This window comes from Hipposideros armiger, unplaced genomic scaffold (genome assembly GCF_001890085.2).
Source record: "Hipposideros armiger isolate ML-2016 unplaced genomic scaffold, ASM189008v1 scaffold_942, whole genome shotgun sequence".
In the NCBI taxonomy this organism is placed as follows: Eukaryota; Metazoa; Chordata; class Mammalia; order Chiroptera; family Hipposideridae; genus Hipposideros; species Hipposideros armiger.
In genome coordinates this window covers 57,042-78,262 of record NW_017732292.1, presented here as the reverse complement: position 1 = coordinate 78,262, position 21,221 = coordinate 57,042, and the positions used below count along the sequence as shown (strand labels likewise).

The 21,221-nt window shown below is 32.6% G+C and overlaps 1 protein-coding gene across 1 annotated transcript in view; it reads left to right on the top strand.

Moving 5' to 3' along the window:
- Positions 1 to 21,221, top strand: part of LOC109375393 (neural cell adhesion molecule 2) — a gene marked incomplete at its 3' end in the record, with an annotated part of 398,480 nt that overhangs the window by 326,487 nt on the left and 50,772 nt on the right. Inside the window, exons 7-8 of the mRNA XM_019630775.1 lie at positions 381 to 541; positions 3,469 to 3,614. Coding sequence (XP_019486320.1) covers positions 381 to 541; positions 3,469 to 3,614 — 307 coding nt within the window. The remainder of the gene's footprint in view (positions 1 to 380; positions 542 to 3,468; positions 3,615 to 21,221) is intronic.

Below are 21,221 nucleotides of genomic sequence, written 5' to 3'. Positions count from 1 at the left end.
TGGACTCACCAACATAAAAAAAATGTATGTGGAATTAAAATTAGCAATCAAACTTTATTTTTTGGCTAATTATCAAAGTACAGATTGAACCAATGTGGGTTTTTAAAATTTTTTTTCCTGACTAGCATCAAGATTTTATCATAACTCAAATATTATTCTTGTCTCTAAAATCAGAACAATTTTCAAGTACAATTTTAATATTTATGCATTAAGTTTTACTGGGCTACTAAAACTATACTTTTGATTGGAGTATATAGCCTTGTCTGTCAATCACAGTAGCCATAAAATGAGTGACAACTACAGATCAAAAGTTACTCAGGGTTTTTTTCCTGAGTAATGAAGTCAGATTTATGAATATCAACCTCTCTTTTCTCCTTTAGGAATGGCAAGCTCATTGAAGAAAATGAAAAGTACACATTGAAAGGAAGTAATACAGAACTCACTGTCAGGAACATAATCAATAGTGATGGGGGCCCTTATGTCTGCAGGGCTACCAATAAGGCAGGAGAAGATGAAAAGCAGGCATTCCTCCAAGTCTTTGGTAAGTATTACATCATCATGGCTAAAACTGCTGACTACAGGGAGGTCGTGTCAAATTCTCTTCTGCCACTTACATGAACTGTTTTACTTTCCAAAATTAAACCTCAGTTTTCTCACTGCTAAAATAGATTTCAAAATTGCAGCTACCAGATAGATTTTAAGAATTACATGAAATTACTCATGTACATTTTTATAAAATATTGGCTGACTCATAACAGAGACTGGTAGAAAGTTAATTTAAATTATACATACTGGGATCATATATATTATGATCTTTAAGTTACACAAGTTGGGATCAGTTTTACTTTCAATATATTTCAAAAGACCACACCTAAAGGCTATAATTAGGAAGTATTCACCTGTAACTGTAATTAAATATTCTCATTTCATTATGTTAAAAGAAAATATACTTTAAATATCTTTCATAATTACCAAAATCCATATCACCTTATTTGGAAACCTTAGGGAGAGTAGGGACCAAGTAAGTTTTTTGTTTTGTTTGTTTTGTTTTGTTTTTGAATTATTGATTAAGCTTCCATTATGTTTTTAAGAATATAAACAATTTTGCTGATGAATATTTGGAATGTGAGTATTCTCTAAAAAGCATAACACTAAAAATTACATGCACTACTAACATTTAGTATATTTTCTTGTTTTTTAAAAACATGGTTATCAAAATGCTTTAACAACAAAGAGAGGGCACAAGAAGGAGCGAAAACTCTGTAGGAGTGAGAAGGACCAATGTTTGCAATTGGCAGATGCAGCAGCCCTGCTGACATGGACCAAACGATGAATGGTAATACATGGCAGGCATGCCCTCTGCCAGCCGGTCCTATGGTCACGTAATAGACATACGTTTCTGAACCAGAGGGATTTTCATAAAGATTTTCATATATTCTACCTGAGTGAGAGAGACAATAATGCATACACCAAAATATATTCAAATAATTAAATGAAACTGGGATAATAAGATGTTTCCAAGAAGAAAGTTAAAATGGGTTAATCAGGTAGTGTTGGGTAAAGAGGGCTATTATTTTGGATGGCCTACTGTTGGAAAGTTACTGAGAAGGGTAATGATTAGATAAAGGTGTCTAAGCAAAAATCTTGAACAATGAGAAATCACCAAAGCTAAGGAAGGGCCAGGAGAAAATTGTTCACATAGAAGGAAGAGTAAACAAACTTAAAATTATTACAAACTGTAGAAAGCCCCTAACTTGTTTCAGCAGTATTCCCATGTAAAAAATGTGGTTCTATTTGAAACCTAAAACATTAAATAAATGTGACTAAGTATAAAAAAAAAACTAACTAATGAAAAATGTTAGTGCCTGAGAAAATTCCCAAGGATAATGTTCTTATTCTACCTCAATGAGCTCATATGAAATACCATTTTTGTTGTTGTTATTTTTCAGGAGGCAGTGAGTGACAACATAAATAAATAAAGTTTCTAATATTTTCACCTTTTCAAATAGAAAACAATGCATGAAATGTTATATGCTATATCACTGTTTCAATCACTTCTGTAAAGTAACACTGAACAAATTTGTATTGTGTTTGATACAAAATCTATGATTTCACTGATATGTGGGATATAAAACTGAAAGCAACAAAGGAACAGGACCAACAAATAAAGAAACAAAAACTCATAGACACAGACAATAGTGGTTACCAGAGGGTAAAGAGGGAGGGGGAATCATAGAAGAGGGTAAAATAAAGGGGATCAAATATATGGTGATGGAAGGAGAACTGACTCTGGGTGCTGAGCACACAATGTGATATATGGATGATGTATTACAGAATTGTACACCTGAAGCCTATGTAACTTTACTAACCATTGTCATCCCAATAAATGTTAATAAAAAAGAAAAAAAGAACAGAGTTCTAACAGTTTTCAATAAAATAAAATAAATCATGTATATATAGTAGAAATATTACTAAGTCCATTAAGTCAGTGGAATAAACACTGCATTTTTAGTAATTCGTGTACTATATTTCTGATATCAGTAATCTAATATTTTAAGATTAAGAACAACCTATTTATATTTCATGATTAATTATACCTATATTTAAAAAAAGCAAAAAAGAAAATAACCTGTTACTTATTCCAAAATAACAGGTGTTGGCTTTTATCTATTTTATGTTCTAACAAGAGAAAATTTAAGAAATGCAGATAATACAGAGTTTATAAACATTACACTCTGTGGTATTATGTAAATTTGTGTATGGGCATAATATTTAATATCAAGATAATTTAAATGTGTGTACATAATATTCTCCCTTTTAAAAAAGTCATAATTTTAAAGAAATACTTAGCTACAATTCCCAATAATATTTAAGATAAACTGAGATCAAAATAAATCAATTAGAATAATATAAATAAATAACACATATGTATATGTACTTCATAGGTATTTTTAATATGGTATTTAATTATAATCACTACATATTCAGGATACAATTATCATTTTCCATCTTTGGTGAAACTGTTTTAAAAGCTTAAGAGATCATCTCTCAGTAAGTGGATGCCATACACACATACACACACGTGCGCACACACACATGCACTTGCATACACATGTGGTTTTAAAAGAGGAACTTTTAATTTACAGTTTAAGAGAATATAAAAAATACAAAAATAAAGTAGCTCTTAAAATGTCGAAATTTTGGAAGGCATTGTACTTTGATGTTTGTTTATAAACCACTTCCAAATATTTGTATAGTGATAATTGGTGAGAATTATTTTCTACTTTTTTCTCCTGTATTTTGCAACTCTCTGGATACCCCTTTAAACAAAGCATGCTGCTGTAACTGCTATAAAGTTAGTAATTCCATACTACACGAATGTGGACTGAAATGTTTACTCTGGTGTTCAAGTCTAAATGCTAATACTTTCCTCCAATGCAGATTGAATAATGTATATATTCTTTACAGTGCAGCCTCACATAATACAGCTTAAAAATGAGACGACACATGAGAACGGTCAAGTCACACTCGTGTGTGAAGCAGAAGGAGAGCCTCTTCCAGAAATCACTTGGAAAAGAGCAATGGACGGCATCACATTTTCCGAAGGTGATAAGGTAACAACAACTCAATATATAGTGTTTTTCAATATTGTTGTATTTTCAGTGTTCTGAATATTATTAAATTTCACATTGGACTCTAATCCACCAAGTAACTTTTAGGAAGAAAATAAACAATTCATTTCTTTTTTTAAAAAAGGTATAACTACCAGAGTCAGCCTAAAAATAATTTGAGAGGAGAAAAAACTCAAAGTATAATATTTAAAGATGTGTTTCATTAAGCCACAAAATCTTAGGTTGTTGGTATTCTTCAGTTTCCCTATGTTGACTTTTGCTATACATTGAATCAATAAAATGTCTTATTGCAATTTTAATTCCCCCACTTGTGCTGTGGAAATGGAAGTTATTATAAACAAAAGTCTGGCTGTCTTTTAACTCTACTCTTTAGAATTGTCTTTGTGCTATAGAAGAGTGGGTATCCGCTTTTAAACACTTTACAATCTAATAAGAGAAATAAGTACAAACACAACAAAATACAATAGATGGAGATTCCACTCCCATGTAAATCGGGTGACCTTTCACCGGAATGTATGCAAGTTACTTAGAAATCAATTAAACATCATCATATGTTTCACTACACTCAATGGATTTTCATAATTGTAATTTTTCATAACTATTCATATAAAAGTTCAAGTATAGACAAAAGTAAAACAAAGAAAAAGGCAATGAATGAATGATATGATAGGCTGGCATTTTCACACATGTAAAGATTGTAAGATTACGATTATAGATCACTTTTCGCATTGTTAAAGACAAACTTCCTTTATACCTCTTTCATTAATTTAAATTGATTTCTGCAATATAAGTAACTTTGACTTACCAATATTGATAGCACAAAAATTGAAATCAGTTCATCCAAACTACACTTTCTATCCCTTCAACTCATGTCATTTTAAACAACATGCTAACTCCACAGATTGACAACAGAGGCTGCTCCCTGTCCATTTACTAATTATCTTCTAAAAGAATATATTCCCATATGCGTCACCATCCTTTGAATCATTTCCTCCTCATGATGTCATTTTTAAGAGAGTATATCTCTTTTAGTAATAAACTATTTTTTATATACTTATTTTATACTGGGGGTGCCAAAAAATATATACTCATGACTTATATTCATCTTTTGTTATTGGTATATATTGAGTACTACAATTTTAACACAGCTTTTCCTTTCTTAAAATGTGTGTACATTTTTTGGCACCCTGTGTATAGGCAAGCTGAAAATCAAATTTATAAAATATGAATGATATTTATAGTTTTCTGACTAGCCAGAGAAACAATACCATTCCCTTTAATATTTTCATAACAGAAAATCATAGATATTACTATGGTGCAGATGTGAAATCTTAAAGGAGTTATAGATCTTTAAAAATGTTTAAAATTGTCAGAAAGCAATTAGATATATAAATCTGTAGGTAATTGCTTTCATGTTGATTTAGTACATTTCTTTAGATGAGATTACTTGAGTAATGATTTTCATGTCTTATTAATTGTGCCATCATATTTTTAACTTATTCTTTTCATTGTTTTCCTGTGTACTGTAAAATTCCTAAAAGTTCTTCTCTCAAAGATAGCCTTTACTCTTTATTTAATAGATTGCCTTTATGTAATTACCAAGAATAAGAGAGACATTTTATTTAGTTATTTGTGTCTATTCAAAGTTATCGAGTAACTGAGAGTATGATATATTATTCTACACTCTGAGCCCCAGGCCACCCAAAGCTACATACAGCAATTACTTCTATAGTAGTTTTGAGAAATAATGAACTAGATTATGTTTGCTAAGGACTATATCTATTAAATTAGACCTTTTATTTTTAATTTGGTTTATTTGTTACAAAACAATTATAGAAACCAAAATATGCTTTTATTTTTCCAAACAACTTTTATCCAGTGGATAAAGAAATTAAGACTACTGCATTCACTTTCTATCATGATATTTCTCCAAAATTATTTTAAGATCCCGACTTTATTTTTTGGATGGTCGGCCTCTTTTCTCTTAACATTCCTCATTTCTTCAACAACCGAAATTCAGTAATTGAATGGTTGCAGTGAGCTTTAAAGGGAGACAAACCTACTTTTAAATGTCAGCCCTGCCATTTATGATGCTTCAGCTTTGGCAATATTATTTGAACTATTTTTAGATGAGTTATTCATATTTAAAATGTGGATAATACTTATATCCTTTATTGATATAAAAAATCTGAGGAATACATTGTAAAATGCAATTCAACATCATTAGCATGTTCAAAATATTCAATAAACTTTATTTTTTTTTACTTTGTCATATTTCATAATTTTTGAGTCATAGTTTATCAATTCTAGTCTTGGTCTGAGTTACATCAATTCAAAACTTTGTAATTAAAAATAATAGGACTTTGTGCTCTTTACATTCATTTGAATAAAACATGTCTTTGTGTATCAAAGATAACAACCTTACTGATTCAAATTTAACTTTAGTGCTTTACATCCATTTTGCTTTCTGTCTGTTCAAATTAATAGATGTATTTAAGTTGAAATTTAAGATAAAAAAATTAATACAAAGCATGAATACTCTACATTAACATTTTGTTTTTCACTTCCGTACAGAAATCATATTGTAACAAAATATTCCTTTTTATTTTAGTTGTGTAGAAATGGTAAGCATTTTTCTCCATAAATTTTAAGTACTGAGATCTGGACAATATTTACTTAAAATGTTCTTCCAAACTAATTCCAAAGGAATTACTGCTAAAATAATGATAGACAGTTCTTTCATACAAATACCTGAATAAAATTACCTGTATAACAATTTAAATATATCAGGATATAAATGTTTATTATTACACTACTGCATTCATTATTATATTACTGTTTATCCTCTAGGGTATTATTTTTTATTGTGCATGTATAGCCCTGGACCTAAGGAAACTTATTATTTTAAAAATTATTTACTGAAAACACTTTTAATGAAAATCAGGAGATAATGAAGTAAATTTTTCACATCACATGAAAATCTCCATTGAAAATTCTTAGGATTTATATACATAATATGAAGATTACATTAAAGTATTTTTACTTCTTTCATCTTTAATCCTAAAGCAAATATGACTTCTTCAAAGATAAACTTCATAAAATGCAAATCAGCAAAATAATCTTTAAGGTGATAGAATTTTATGTGACCAACATTCCTTTTATCACTTGCCAAAGTTCATTTAATAGATATCAACAGATATTACTGAGGACTCTTATGTTTGCATGTACTATTCTAGGCTCAAAGAATGCAGCAGTGATAAAAATGAGTTTCCTGCTTCATGGTGCATATAGTTTAGGAGGGGAGATGGAATCAAAGCCTATTTTAAATCTTCAATCTTTTCTTTATGAAAATGAAATTTTGAGATATGCAATTTTCATATTGAAAATATCAATTTTGAGTATGTATGTGAACTTTTACAAGACTACAAGTATAGTTTGGCATATTTCTACACTGTCACAGACCCAGTTCAACTTGCTCCTCTGAGGTTCCTCTGTGTGGGTGTATGGCTTCTCTCATCAGAATTTCTCCTCAGTTTGCGCTAGGCTGATGGAAATTGCTTAGATTCTGATTTAAAAAATGTACGTAATGGCATAATGGCAGCACCTTTATATTTTAAATGAATATATAAGATTTTCAACTTCCTTTTCTTTCTTAAATAAAAATTACCAAATGAGGTCAATAATTCCACAATTATCGACTTCATAAAGAGATACTATAGAGTTTCAGCTATCTGCACTTTATTATAAAAGTTCCAGTGAAATGAAAAGTAAAATACAGTGACATATTTATAGCATTGTTTTTAAGAATGAAGGACAGTATATAAGTATTTTTATATAGCTTTATAAGTAGTTAGACTTCTGGGCAAACTTTTTACAGCTGCATTTTTATTATTTTTATGAGGACTTTTATTTGTACCTCTTTACCAAACCTTGATGTGTGTTCCGGGATTCAATTATGGGGAATCCTTAGTGCCTTATTCTAAGACTGATACACACACACACACACACACACACACACACACACAACACACACACACACACACACACCAGAAGTCAAGGTGAGAACTATAATGTAAATAACAAATAAAATTTGTAAAATGTTTTAGTAAATAATTTAATGCTATGTTCAAATATTTTAAAGACAATCATATCTATAGTTGAACTAGACATATTGCTCACTATAGGTAATAGAATGACAAAAGAGTGGAAGTTACAAAAATGTATAGACTTTCCAAGAATCGGGGGTTATAGATAATAGAATGTATTACATTGCAAATGAGAGAATTTTGAGTCCCTTGAATTTCTCTAGCATAATTTACAAGATTTTAAGTGTCTAGGAAAATCCTTTCATTTGATGTGATGTTGCTAATAGAGGATATTGAACAATCTTTCTTACCATGAGATTCTGCCTCTCTATGGATTAAAATGTCTGAGTTACTATACAACAGAAAAATCTTCAGAAATACTTCTCGTGTATATGCCCTGTAGAGATCCTCTTCTTTGAAATTACTATGTCTTTCATCACAGACAAATCTACACACTTAGCATGCATGAAATATGTATTTAGAAAACTTAAAAATGATCTTGATTATCTATCCTATACAGCTATACAAAGAGTAAGACATATAAAAGGAGTCCATTTGTATAACCCATGGATTTCTAATCAGGCTATCTTTGTTATTCCTAGTTCATAAAAATAGAGTTTAGTGGAATAGTATTATGTGGTAGCTTTAAACAATGATTTTTTTTTGTTTCAATTCCTAGATTGCCATTTGACTGCTCCCTGATAACAGGTTAATTGCCATGTTTTTCAGAGATAAAGTTCTGTTGTTTATAAAAATAGTCCCCATCAAGCTTTAATATTTCCTTATTGAATAAATCTATTGATTCAGTAGATAGTCATACATTTTAAAATATAGTTTTTATTCTGATGCCAAGCCCTTTTTCAATTCAGATATTTACTAATTTTTTTCAGTTCATGATTTTCTAGTAATATAATGAAGCAGTGTGTTTCCAATTTCCCTTTTTTATATGCCTTTTCCATATAATTCAATAATAAGAAAAGCTATGATTACTTTAGTAATATATTTATATTGGGAAAATGTTAATTTCCAATCTTGGAAAAGAATGCTAAAGCGCTTACGCCTGGCACCTGTAGATTTTAATCTTTTTTTTTTTTTCTCCAAAGAAAACAGGCTTTTCTGAGGGATTTTGAATTTAAATGACATTTTTAAGATCTAATGCATTTTTTCATACTAGTGCTCTCAGAAAGTACTATAGGTCCCTGCTGGGCAGTTGGCAAAATGGATACTGCAATTCCCCATCTGACGTAGGTGGTAGAATATAATTAGGCATGTTGGAAATCTTCCTGGGTACTTCTGAGCTTGCTGAAAGGTGGGTTTTCAATCATTTACAACTTTCCGAAATTTATTTTTCATCCCACAGCTTGAATAACAATTACCAGAGAAGTCTAGTCATAAGTTCAACATGTCCATATCAAAACTATTTTCAGGAGAATTCCTGGAAATAATTTTAAAATAAAAATGTCATACTTTAAAAAAAAATCATTTCTTAATGAGCTATTATTTTTAAATCTAGTATGAGAATTTCAATTTAAAAGTAACTGTCATCATGTTTGTAAGATGTTGTGAGAGTAGTTTACAATTTTATAATATTTTTTGGGAAAATGTAATTTACATATTGAAAATGATATTAGTATGGCTTTGTAGCAGAATATATATTATTTATTTTTGTAAATACCATATCCTGCATATAGACTTCATTTGCCTTTACTTCTTCTTATCTATAGAAAAATCTATAACCCCTGAAGAAAGTTAAAAAAAATACATAGCTATAATGAAATACTGAGATACATTAAACATTAATAGACTTAACAAAAATAAATTGCATGGCAAATATAACTTTGGATTATTTATGTGCTATTTTAGTGGATCATATTAACTAATTTCAAGAAATGAGATTAAATAAATTTGAATGAATGCATAGAGAGCAATGCAGACATTTTGGTACAATTTTAATATATATATATGAAAAATAAATTTGAATGAATTATTATACATGTAGACATAATATACACATGAGAATATTTCAGCATTCTAATAAACAACTTACAGAAAAATAATACAGTTGATGAATTCCATTGTTAAGCTTAAGCATCAACAAAAACAAGTGCATTAAAGAATGTTAGTTACACAATAATTAATGAAGAAAATTAAATACATTTTAACAAAAATTATCTTGTAGTTACTGAAGTGCCTTCATTGCTTGACTCATGGATTGTTAGATAATAAATTGAAATAAGATGTATTAAACCAAGATCTTTAGTAGTAACTCTATTCAGCCATCTATTGAGTAGTTGGGTTTACTGAGGGAAAAACAAACAAAAAAAACTCCTAGGTAAGAATCTTCCCTGACTGTGATGTATTTTCATGATCTGTATCTTGAGCAGCATCATTGCTATTGTTTTGTAATCCAAAAAGTACCTGTCAAAATGTTTAAATCTGTCATTCTTGGATGCCAGTTTATTTTTATATGCATACTTAATGGTGCATATAGTTATAAGAAAAATGTATTTATACTCTTTCAAATATGTAGAAACAATGTAATTCTAATAATTGTATATCCTACCATCTTTTCCTGGGTCCAAAACACAGACCTTGCTCACTCCTTTTACTCCCCACTTAAATTTCATTGTCTATTATTATGATCACTACTTCATACATACTCCTCAATTTTTTTCCTTGTTAGATAGATACCACATGAAGCATCCAAATACTATTTGATATCTATCCTCTGTCACAGCAAAATCCCTTGAAACTGTTGTTTAAACTTGCTCTCTTTCTTCCTTCAATCGTCTCTTGAATAATCTACAATCAGGCTTTAACCACATCACTCCACTGAGACTCTTTGGCAAGTTTGCCAATAACCTTCACTTTCTTCAAATTAATGGTAAACTATCAGCCCTCATTTATTTCTGTCTACCAGCAGCACTGATCCAATTAAATAATTTATTTGCTTTAAGCATGTCCTTCAACTTGCAGTACACTCTCTTTCCTGATTTTCCTCTTGCCATACTTCTCTCTCCTTTCAGTCTCCTTTCATCAATGTGTCTTCTAATTGAACTCTAAATATCAAGGGCCCTAGTTTGGATTCCATTCTAGATTCCCTTCTCTAACCACACTTATTTCCTTGATTTATTCATTTAATCTCATGGCTTTAATTACCAGCTGGAATCGGTAACCTCCAAATTTCAACCATGAACCTCTACACTGAACCCTAGTCTTCAATATCCAACGGCCTACCAGACAACTCCATGTAAAGATTAAATAAATGTCTCAATGTGAAAATATCCAGTCCAACTCTGTACATTATCTCCACATTTGCTTCTTTCTCAGTCGTCCCAATTTCATTAACTGGTGATGCCTTCTTTCCAGTTGTATAAGCTAAAATTCTTGAAATTATTTTTGACTCTTATCTATTATTATTCCCAGATTGCATTTTTTAAGCAAATTCTATTTAGTTCTGTTTTAAATATATTCACAGTCTGATCATTTGTGGACACTCAATTGTTACTGCTCTGGTCCAAGTCCTCATAATTACTGGCCTAGATTATTGCAATAACTTTTTAAGAGGCTCAATGCATCCAAACCTGTCCCCTATTATTCTCATTAAAAAATCCAGGTTGGTGCATTTGAAATAAGCCACATAATATCACTCTTTTGTTCAGAAGCCTCTAATAACTTCTTATATCATTTGGAAATCCTTTTATTACCTACAGGAGTCTACCAAATAGGCCACTCTTCCAATCTCTGTTGTCTCCTATTTTTCCTTACATCTTACTATTAAGATCAGTTTATTTCAGCCAAATAAGATTTCACATTTCCTCCATCAGTCCTTGGGCAAGTTTTTCAATAGCATGGATATGCTTTTCACCTCATGAGCCCCCCACCCAATGTATAGTTATGACGCATCAAAATAAAGTGTATTAATCACTCAACATAACTCAGTGCTCAAAAAGGAGCATGTATTTGCTATAATACTACCAGTACTCATGACAATAATTATACATATTAGTTATATAAAAGTTCTTATTTGTCTAATGAGGGTGATGTTTGAATATGTATTTGGCATGATGCAATTTTTTAAAAGAAGGAAAAACATACATATATATTAGTAGTTTTATACTTTGTGATATCACAAAGTATATATAAAAATAATGTTAATAGTGATGTGTGGTTATAGTACAAATATTCTCATATCTGAAAAAAGGTGGTTGTTATGTGGTAAGCACATAGCATTCTCTGGCCTTAAGTATGGAATGAGTGACAATTTAAAATACATTTTAGAATTTCTCTTTCTAGGAATAATGGTTAAAGAGAGGCTTGATTTACATTCTGACTTTAAACAATAACAATAGCAAACAAAATTTATGACATCATGGGCAATGTATTGATCCCTAAAAGAAGAGAAATGAATTATGTTATCCCTAAGATTTCTCAAGCCCACTGTCTAGAGCAAGTTTCCAGGCTGCAGCACAAGGATGAAGTGTCTGGGTGTATCTTTTTGAGAAAACTAGTTCTTAGTTTGGGTGACTAGGAATGGTAGAAGTCACAATATGGCATACCAGAGAGGTGAGAGCTCTGTAGATAAGAGAGAAATTCACATATATAGAGAGAGCTCCAGAGATCTTCAACATTTTCCCCAAGCATTGTCAGCTGAGTACCAATAAGTGTATGTGTAAAGGAAACTATCTATAGCCATAGAGAGAATCACTGGAATACTAAGGAATGTTGCTCTCCTAGTGTGGCCACATTAGTCCCAAACTAAAGATAAATCCCAACTTCTCAAGTTTAAAATCCTCAAAATAATTAAATTGTTTAAATAATTTCACAGTGTCTCAGGAAAGAGACCAAGGATATTTAAAATAATAAAAAAAAATACAGCATTCAAAATTTCTAATTCAAAAGTCTGACATCCAATAAAAAAAATATGAGGACTACAAGGTGCACAATAATATAATCCATAGTAAAGAAAGTTAAATCAATCAATCAAAGCAGATTTATTAATGACATAGATGATAGTATTAGTAGATGTGAACATTAATATAACTATTTTTACATATGCTGCATATGTACTGTAAGAGAGAAGAAAGCACTTCTTTATGTTCACAATAAAGAGAGCCATAGAAGATATAAAACAAATTAAATAAAAATACCAGAGATTTAAAAAAATATCAAGTACAAAAGATTGGATGAGATTAAGAACAGATTAGATACTGCAGAAGAAAAGATTAGTGAACTCAAAAACAGAACAGTATAACCTATCCAAATGAAACAGACAGGAAAGGACTAATACTATATATTCCTGTAGCAATCCTATGTCTTTCATGTTCTGAATAAGTGTTGGCCAACCAAGTAAGGGTCAGAACAGGGCCCTTATTTGTCCCTTAGGTAGAGCAAAGAAAGAATGTTCCCAAAATATTCTTTCTACTGGATGTTTCCCCTTATAGATTCCCTTGCAGAGACTTGTATAAAAAAGATGCTAAAGGAGAAGGATAACCACTGTAGTTAACGTTTAATATATGTCAGGCATTTTTTAAGGTCATTTCAGGTGTACAAAACAATATAATAGTTAGACACTTCCACCCCTCACAAAGTGATAACCCCGTCCCCCAATCTATACCCGTCTGACATCATATATAGCTGTTACAATTCCATTGACTCTATTCCCTATGCTGTACTCCACACCCTGTGAATATATATATATATATATATATATATATATATATATAAATAAAATTATAGTTGGCATTCAGTATTATTCAACTTCAGTTTCAGGTGTACACTGCAGTGGACAGGTCAGGCATTTTTTCAGCAAAGCATTTTATATAATATCATTTTACTACTTTCTGTTGGGTATTATGTTTCCTGCTTGAAAACTATATTTAATTTGTTTATAATTTGAACTAGATTACCATACTGTTTAGATGTGGTTACTAACTATATCACTGATTATAATAGCATTCATTATATACCTAGCATTGAGCCTGCATAATCTTATGCAATTCTAACCAGAGGTGGGATAAAGCAATAAACGTTATGTACTGTGTATAAATCAGCTTATATTGTGATATCTCTGCAAAATAAATATATCAAAATCTCAGCAGCTTTTAATACAAAAATGTATGGGTTTGTAAGTAGGCTGCAGCAGCATGCTCTAGACTTGAATTTGGGCTCTGATCTGCTCTATATGTCCTAACAATTCAGGGAATAAGATAATGAAACAAATCCCATCTTAGGCATTCTCTTTGAACAAGTCCATGAAAAAATGTAAGATGTAATTTTATAACAAAGACAAAGGCTAGTAAATAGTATAACAAAATCCCACATATCTCACTCAGATTCAGTAGTTAAACAAATATGCCATTCTAATTCTAATATTGCAGGCCATCTGTTTCCAATAGGTTTCCTTTGTGTTACATAGCAAAATATTTTCTTTCATTTTGGATTTAACAACAAGAATCAAATGTATGGCTTATTTAAAGCATTGAAACAATGGAGCCAGTGCTTATTAGAGCCTATTCACGTTACTTCCAGAGCAGTATGGTTTAGTAACGTGATATCATTGTCCACAAGGTGAATTCAATTATGTATCATAAATGATAGCAATACATCTGTCCAACATATAATAAATGTTGAACAGGGTTTAAGAGTGTAATGTACATCATGCTTTTTTACCTCTTTTCTGTGTTCGCATTGTCATATGAACAAAACCAAAATTTCCCTCAAGATAGGATGTAATTTTTAGATCTGAGTATATTCTTGGTTTCTTTAGCCCTTATTGAATTTTTAATAAGCAGTTGTTACTTCTTTTTTATTTTTTATTATGAAAAATATACAGGAAAATTGGGAATCCCAAAACAATAGTGATCAATCTATTTTTTTCCTTTATTTTTATTATTTTTTATTTCATTTATTTATTTTTTATTTTTATTACTTTCTCTATTTTCTTTTTTTTATTTTCATTTGATTTCCTGATTTCTTAATGGACAAAACAATGACATTTTACTTGGCTTGAATCAGTGGGATTTTTTTCTACTCTAGTCCCATACTTATGGCTTGAATTCATATGTCTCCAATTTTCTGAACAACCCTGATATCAAATATTGTGTTTTATTATTATCATATTACATTAAAATTTCACACACACTTACAATAAAAAATAAATGTCTTGTGAGTAGCCAACAATATGCCAAAATTATGTTCAGCCATACTATAAGCATAGTTGCCTTATTCTAATTAACTTTCTTAGATCTCCAATCACAGTCAATGACCATAATAAGAAATAGTGATATCATAGGCATGTGGCCAATTTTTTCTATATGGCTTTGACTAATATAAGTTTTGGTGATGTGATGCAATATCATCAGAATCCTGCACTTTAAAAACCAATGAATGGCAACACAGAGCTCATGCTCATGTAAAGCCTACAAGACTGACTTTGACAGCGAAGTCATGGCTTTGAGCAGGACTGGTATCCTGATGCAAAACAGGGTCAAGGATATACCCAAGTCAGCCACCAGTGTCATGGCAATTGCAGACGAATTCAGTACCTGGGGCTTCCTTAGTAGTATTTTGGATGAAACGGTATACAAAGTATATTATTCTGTAATTTAATTATTTATATGTGAAATGTTTTATTGTTTATCAGTATTAATTTTGCTCCCCTACCATAGTTCTTTGTCCTATTTTTAATTTTATCTTTTACTGAATATCTTACAGATTTCTATGTGTAAAATAGTATAAATAATTGGCAATAATTGGTTCATGGGAATCATGAGAGAAGTCTGGCAGCGATAACAACCTGTTGATTAAGAAGAATTCTTGATAGGAGAGCTTTCGTTTCATTTGTTGAAAAAGGAAACATGTAGAATGCCTTTGGACATCACAATGAAGTGGAATTTGCATAAACTCATATAATTGTCACTTAGACCAGGATGGATATAAGGTGTGCTGTGCCCATTTATTTGTCTAGTACTTAACAGCCATTAAGCTCTAAAAATATTCCGTAATTTAATCTGTGCAACAATGCTTTGAAGGCTGTGCTCTTACACCAACTGTACAGAGAAGGAAACAGGATGTTGGTGGCAGGATGGAAACCTATGCAGCCTGGCACTGCTCTCTGTGGTTTTAAATACCGTGTTGTACTGAAAGGCAGCACACCCAGGCAGCGATGTACATGTTCATGTCACATTCAGAAAACCAGCATCATGACGTTGTCTTTGGGCACCTCTACTTAGTCATCTTTTTAAAATTATCTTTGAAAGGTGTGTTTCTACTTTTGACATTACTATCAAAACATTTTCGTTTTAAACACTTTTAAAGTACTAAATATATAATTTGGAATAAAATACATGATGGTTATTAAAGTATGGGTAGTAATAGTAAAATATGAATATATTCATCCATAGGTATAATTATAAAATTATCTACTAATGGTAGATGATATTTTCCATCCAGAGATCTGTGACAGAAAGGTGGAAATATTATTTTCCTCCCTTCTTTCATCATCACCGCCCATCCAAACGTTCACTGAACACTGAAGATTCCTCCTCAGTGTATTTCAGAACCCACTCACTTGTCTCCACTACCCGCTCCACTATCGTTACCATTTCCAGCACATGATCAGCACAGCCTGGTCCCAGTGGGCTCCTTTCGCTCTCATGTTTATTCTTCACCTTGAAGCATGAGTGGTTTTTTCAAATAACAACTGCATTCACCTTACTCTTTGGCTTGAAACAGTTCATTTCCTTTTCCAGTTGCACATAGAACTCTCAAATTCCCTTGGCTAGTTTTTAACCAATGCTATTTATATATAATCCATATAGCATGCAAATCACCCACTAAAATATACAATGAAATGCATTTTAGTAAATTCACAGAGTTGTGTATCCATCAGCACTTTCCATTTGGGAATATGTTTGTCACCCCCCAAAAAACCCTGTCCCTCTTGGCCGCAGCTTTCCAATCTCTTCACCAGCACCTCATATCCCCCTGCCAGCTCTAGACAATCACTGCTGTACTTGCTGTATCTATAGATTTCTTGATTCTGGAAATTTCATATACACAGAACCATTCACTACATGGCCTTCGTTACTAGCTTTTTTCACTTAACATAATGTTGTCAAGGTTCATCCATGTTGGAGGCTGTGTAAGTACTTTAATTTTTATTGCTAAATAATATTCAATTGTATGGATAGACCACATTTTATTTAACCATGCATTCATAAATGGGCATGTGTGTTGCTTTCACTTTCAGCTTTATTAATAACGCTGATATGGCCATTCATGTAGAGCTTTTGTGTGGACACATATTTTTAATTCTCTTAAGAGTATAATTCTGAGTCCTATAATAAGCCTGTGTTTTGAGTAGCTAACAGACTTTTTATCCAGAGCACCTATGCTATATTATTACACATCCCACCAGCAATGCCCAAAGTTCCCATTTCTCCACCTCCATGCCAATATTTGTTCTAGCTGTCTTTTTTACTATAACCATCCTAGAGACTGTGAAATGGTACTGTGGTTTTTATTTGTATTTTCATGATGGCTAATGATGTAGAGAATTTTTTCAAGTTCTTACTGGTCTTCCCTTGACGTTTTTTGTTTGTTTGTTTGTTTGTTTGTTTGTTTGTTTTAATTTTTTTTTATTGGGGAATGGAAGAAGGGAACAGTGTTGGGGAATCAGGGAAGGGGAGCAGACAAGTTGCTGTCCTTTTGTTCTTTAGTCTAGTTGTGGAGGACGTTGCTTCACTGGCCCATGTTGGTATTATCATTGAGCCCTTCCCGGGTGAGGCAGTCATTCACCGGCCATTGGATGGCCACTCATGGTGGCTCACGGCAGCTCACAAAAGCGCATGCCAGCTGTTGGCCAGCTCCATTGCAGCCTACACCAATGCCAGCGACTCACGTTAACCCAGCTCCAAGTCAACCTGTTGTTCACCATCTTAGCTGTAGAGGGCGCAGTGTCACTGGCCCTCACGTGGGATCCGAACTGGGGCCCTGCTGCTCAGAGCTCAGGCTCCCAAGCCAACTCTTAACCAACATGCCACTCAGCTAGCCACTTCCCTTGACTTTTGATGCTCTTTTTTGGCAGTCGTGTTTGTCTCTCCAGCCACTTCATCTTTCCTTCTTGTTCACCTGACATTTGATATGCCAGCGCCAGTGAGCTTTCACTCTGTTCACATGCCATTTTCCTCTCTAGTCCAGTCCTATGTATAATAATTCCCATTTCCCTCTTAAATTTCCATTCTTGTTGCTTGGTCAGGGCTGATGCCATGGGTATGCCATGTGTGCAATTGCATGGAGCCCAGTACTCAAAGCAGTTCTGTGTTTGGTTTAATATGCTGTTGTGATTGTCTTAAAATTTGTAATATTTTTGAATGAGAGGACCCAGATTTTATTTTAGAGTGGGCCCTGAATATCATATAGCTAGTCTGGTGCCTTATTTATATTATTGTTATTGATCCTGCAGGTCTCAGCTTAGACAGAAATGCCTATAAAAGTCATTGTTCCCCACTTCTGTAGACTATATCTTCTTGAATTTCATCTATACCAGCATGTATTAGACTTGTCTTTTTTCCCTCTAAGCCTATTGACTTATAAGCTCAAGGGCTTTGCCTTTCTTATCCATGTTCTGTCCTGAGAACCCAGCATAGTGCCGGTCAGTATGTAGTTTGACCACACTGTATGGCTCAGGTGGCGAACCATATAGCAGAAGAAATTCCTAACATAAACTCCAGGGTCGAACAGCCTGTGTATCCAACTGCTATCATTTATAAACTGTGTGGAACCTTGGCAAATTATTTAATGTTTCTATACCTCAGTTTACCATTTTTAAAAAGGGATGATGTTAGCCCCAATCCCATAGCAAATTGATGGGTATTAAGTGAACTAATAAATGTAAAACATTTAATGTAACATCTAACTACCATTTAGTATAGGTGTTAGCTGTTAAATTGTCATATTCAATTCCTATTTGTTGAATAAATTATTAACTGTATATGCAAAGAGAATAAAAGGACACTAGAACCTGGCGAAGAAACTACATAAATGAAAACAAAGTTTTATTGCATGTGTTATATCAAATTACACTGTTAGGGGGAAGTATAGTTATACAAAAGTTCATGAAATCAAAAAAGGAAGACCATTAGGAAGCTGGGATCAAGCCCAGAGGAAAGAAAAATTGAGTCTAAGAGTAAATATATGAATCTTATAAGGAGGAAGCAGAACCTTTCTGTTTCAAATTCTTTGCAGAAATTAATCAACTCAATACAATGTTAACAGAATTTTGAGAACTTAATTTGGGTAAAGTAATCGTGAAAGCCTTTGGAGAGCCTCTGTTTTCTTGTTTAGATATTTAGCCGTTATGTCTTGATACTACCTCCAAATATTTGAAGTTGAGTTTAATTTACATTCAATACAGGTTTAACGCCATGATGAATAAGGCATACAGAATATATAATGCAAGGGTGCCATTTGCGTGTGTGTCTGCATTTGTCCTGGGCTCTGCATGCATTCTCCATTTCCCTGCCCAACGTGAAGAGATCCCTGTGTGCCTTCTCTTCTGCACCTGTTGCTTTCCCTCAGTTCTTTCATATGCCCCTCTGTCACCATTTTTAGATCTCAGTCCACACTTCAGTTTCTCAGGGAACATACCTCTGACTGTACCCACACCTTCATTTACTCACCTCCAAAATGAAACTGTGGTGTTCCTACATGGTACCTTTCAGTTTATGTGCATTATGTTTTAAAATTAGTATCTGTCTTCCCTGTTCACTTTTAAGTCTACTCAGGGTAGGAATTATTCTGTAATATTTTGCTCAGCGTGTATCCCCTTGCCTGGATTCCTACTGTGGAATAATTGCACAAAACATAGAATTGAGTAACTAAGTGACAAGATCCACAGTTCTCTCAAAAGGCCAACGGGGTTAATTACTTCAAAAAGGTTCAAAGACATGAACATAAGGAAAAAGAAAGATAAGGAACCCTGGCAACCTCAGATGTGTTGTTGTGATTACAACCGGATTCTAAATTTGTCAATACATGCCTAGTCAGGTAAGGTCACGAAAATAACCTATAAACATGGTATATTGTACAATTTTAAATGTGTGACAATTAAAATTGACAACAAAATATTCATGTTGCAAATAAACTCAAGGCAGTTATCACATAGTTACTTGGTTAAGAGATTATTGATTAATAATAATTTTATAAAAATATAAAACACTAGTCAAATAAGCAGTTCTTAAACTGATCTCCAGGAAAGGCAAAGAATATCAATCAAATCAAATTTCAGAGTGCTTTTCTGTAAAGGGTTGGAATAATAATGTCAGACGCTTTACTTTTTAATCATCTTACTTAGTGCAGCGACAGAACCTGAAAATACTAGATGGGTAGCTAATGTGTCCATTAACCTGTCTCAATCAAATATCCGATGTCTGAAATGAATCTTCAGTAGGTGATGAATCAAAGCCAAGGTATAAATGAATTTCCTTTCAGAAATGCATAATGCATTTTTATAGCACAAAGAGAGATGTCCTTTAGAATGTCAGATATGAGAGGGAATGACATTGGTAAGTATTTGACACAAATGCATATTGTGCATTATTACAGAGCCAATGCCAAGTCCGGAAATGACATAATTACCCAGGGAATCACACACTTCCCCAAAGAAATGCTCTCCTTCCAGAGTTTCTGTTAATAATTCCAGATACATTAGTAATAATTTTTAAATACTAACAGTTTTACTATTAGCATGTTAATTTTATATACACCAGAATTTTAGACAGGTCTGTGAAGCATGCTTACAGAAAGCACAGGATATTCGTGACACTACAAGTCATTCAAATTAATTGGAATACAAATTGTGAAGTGTGCTAAGACAGAAAAGTGATCCCATATGGAAGTCCTTCAATGACAGGCTGAGGGGTGGGGGTTTTATTTGGGAGGGAATCCACTGTTATTTATGACCATAGAGCACAGAGTATAGGAAACCTTCGTAAAGTTATTATGAGAAAAGTTTGCTTTAAAAAAATAACATATTCTTAGCTACATAAGAAATAATGTCTGCAGCTGGAATTTTTTTTGTTTTCAGAAGAAACATAACGTTTCTTTGCAGGGAAGAGCATAACATTGATGGCTTTTGCAGAGTCAGGGAGTCTTTTTTGGTCACATTCAGCCTGTGATTGTTCTCTCTGAAATCCAGAGATACCTGTCAATATCCTTCCAACTCAGCAGCACAACAGCCTGTAAATAGGAGAGGCAGACAGCAGATAGGTCTGCCGAAACACAATTGTTGAAAATTACAAAGGAAAATGTAGAGCCAGGTGATTAAACTCAAATTTCTCGTAATTTGGAATATAAATGGGTAAATAAGGATTCAGAAATTAATCCAAGGCTGGGACAGGTACAGCGCGGGTCATGGGAAATCATCGGTATCATTCATAGAAATAAAGGCCATGGCGGGAGAAGAGGTGACGTGTGTGAGAGGGTCATGCATTCCCGTCGG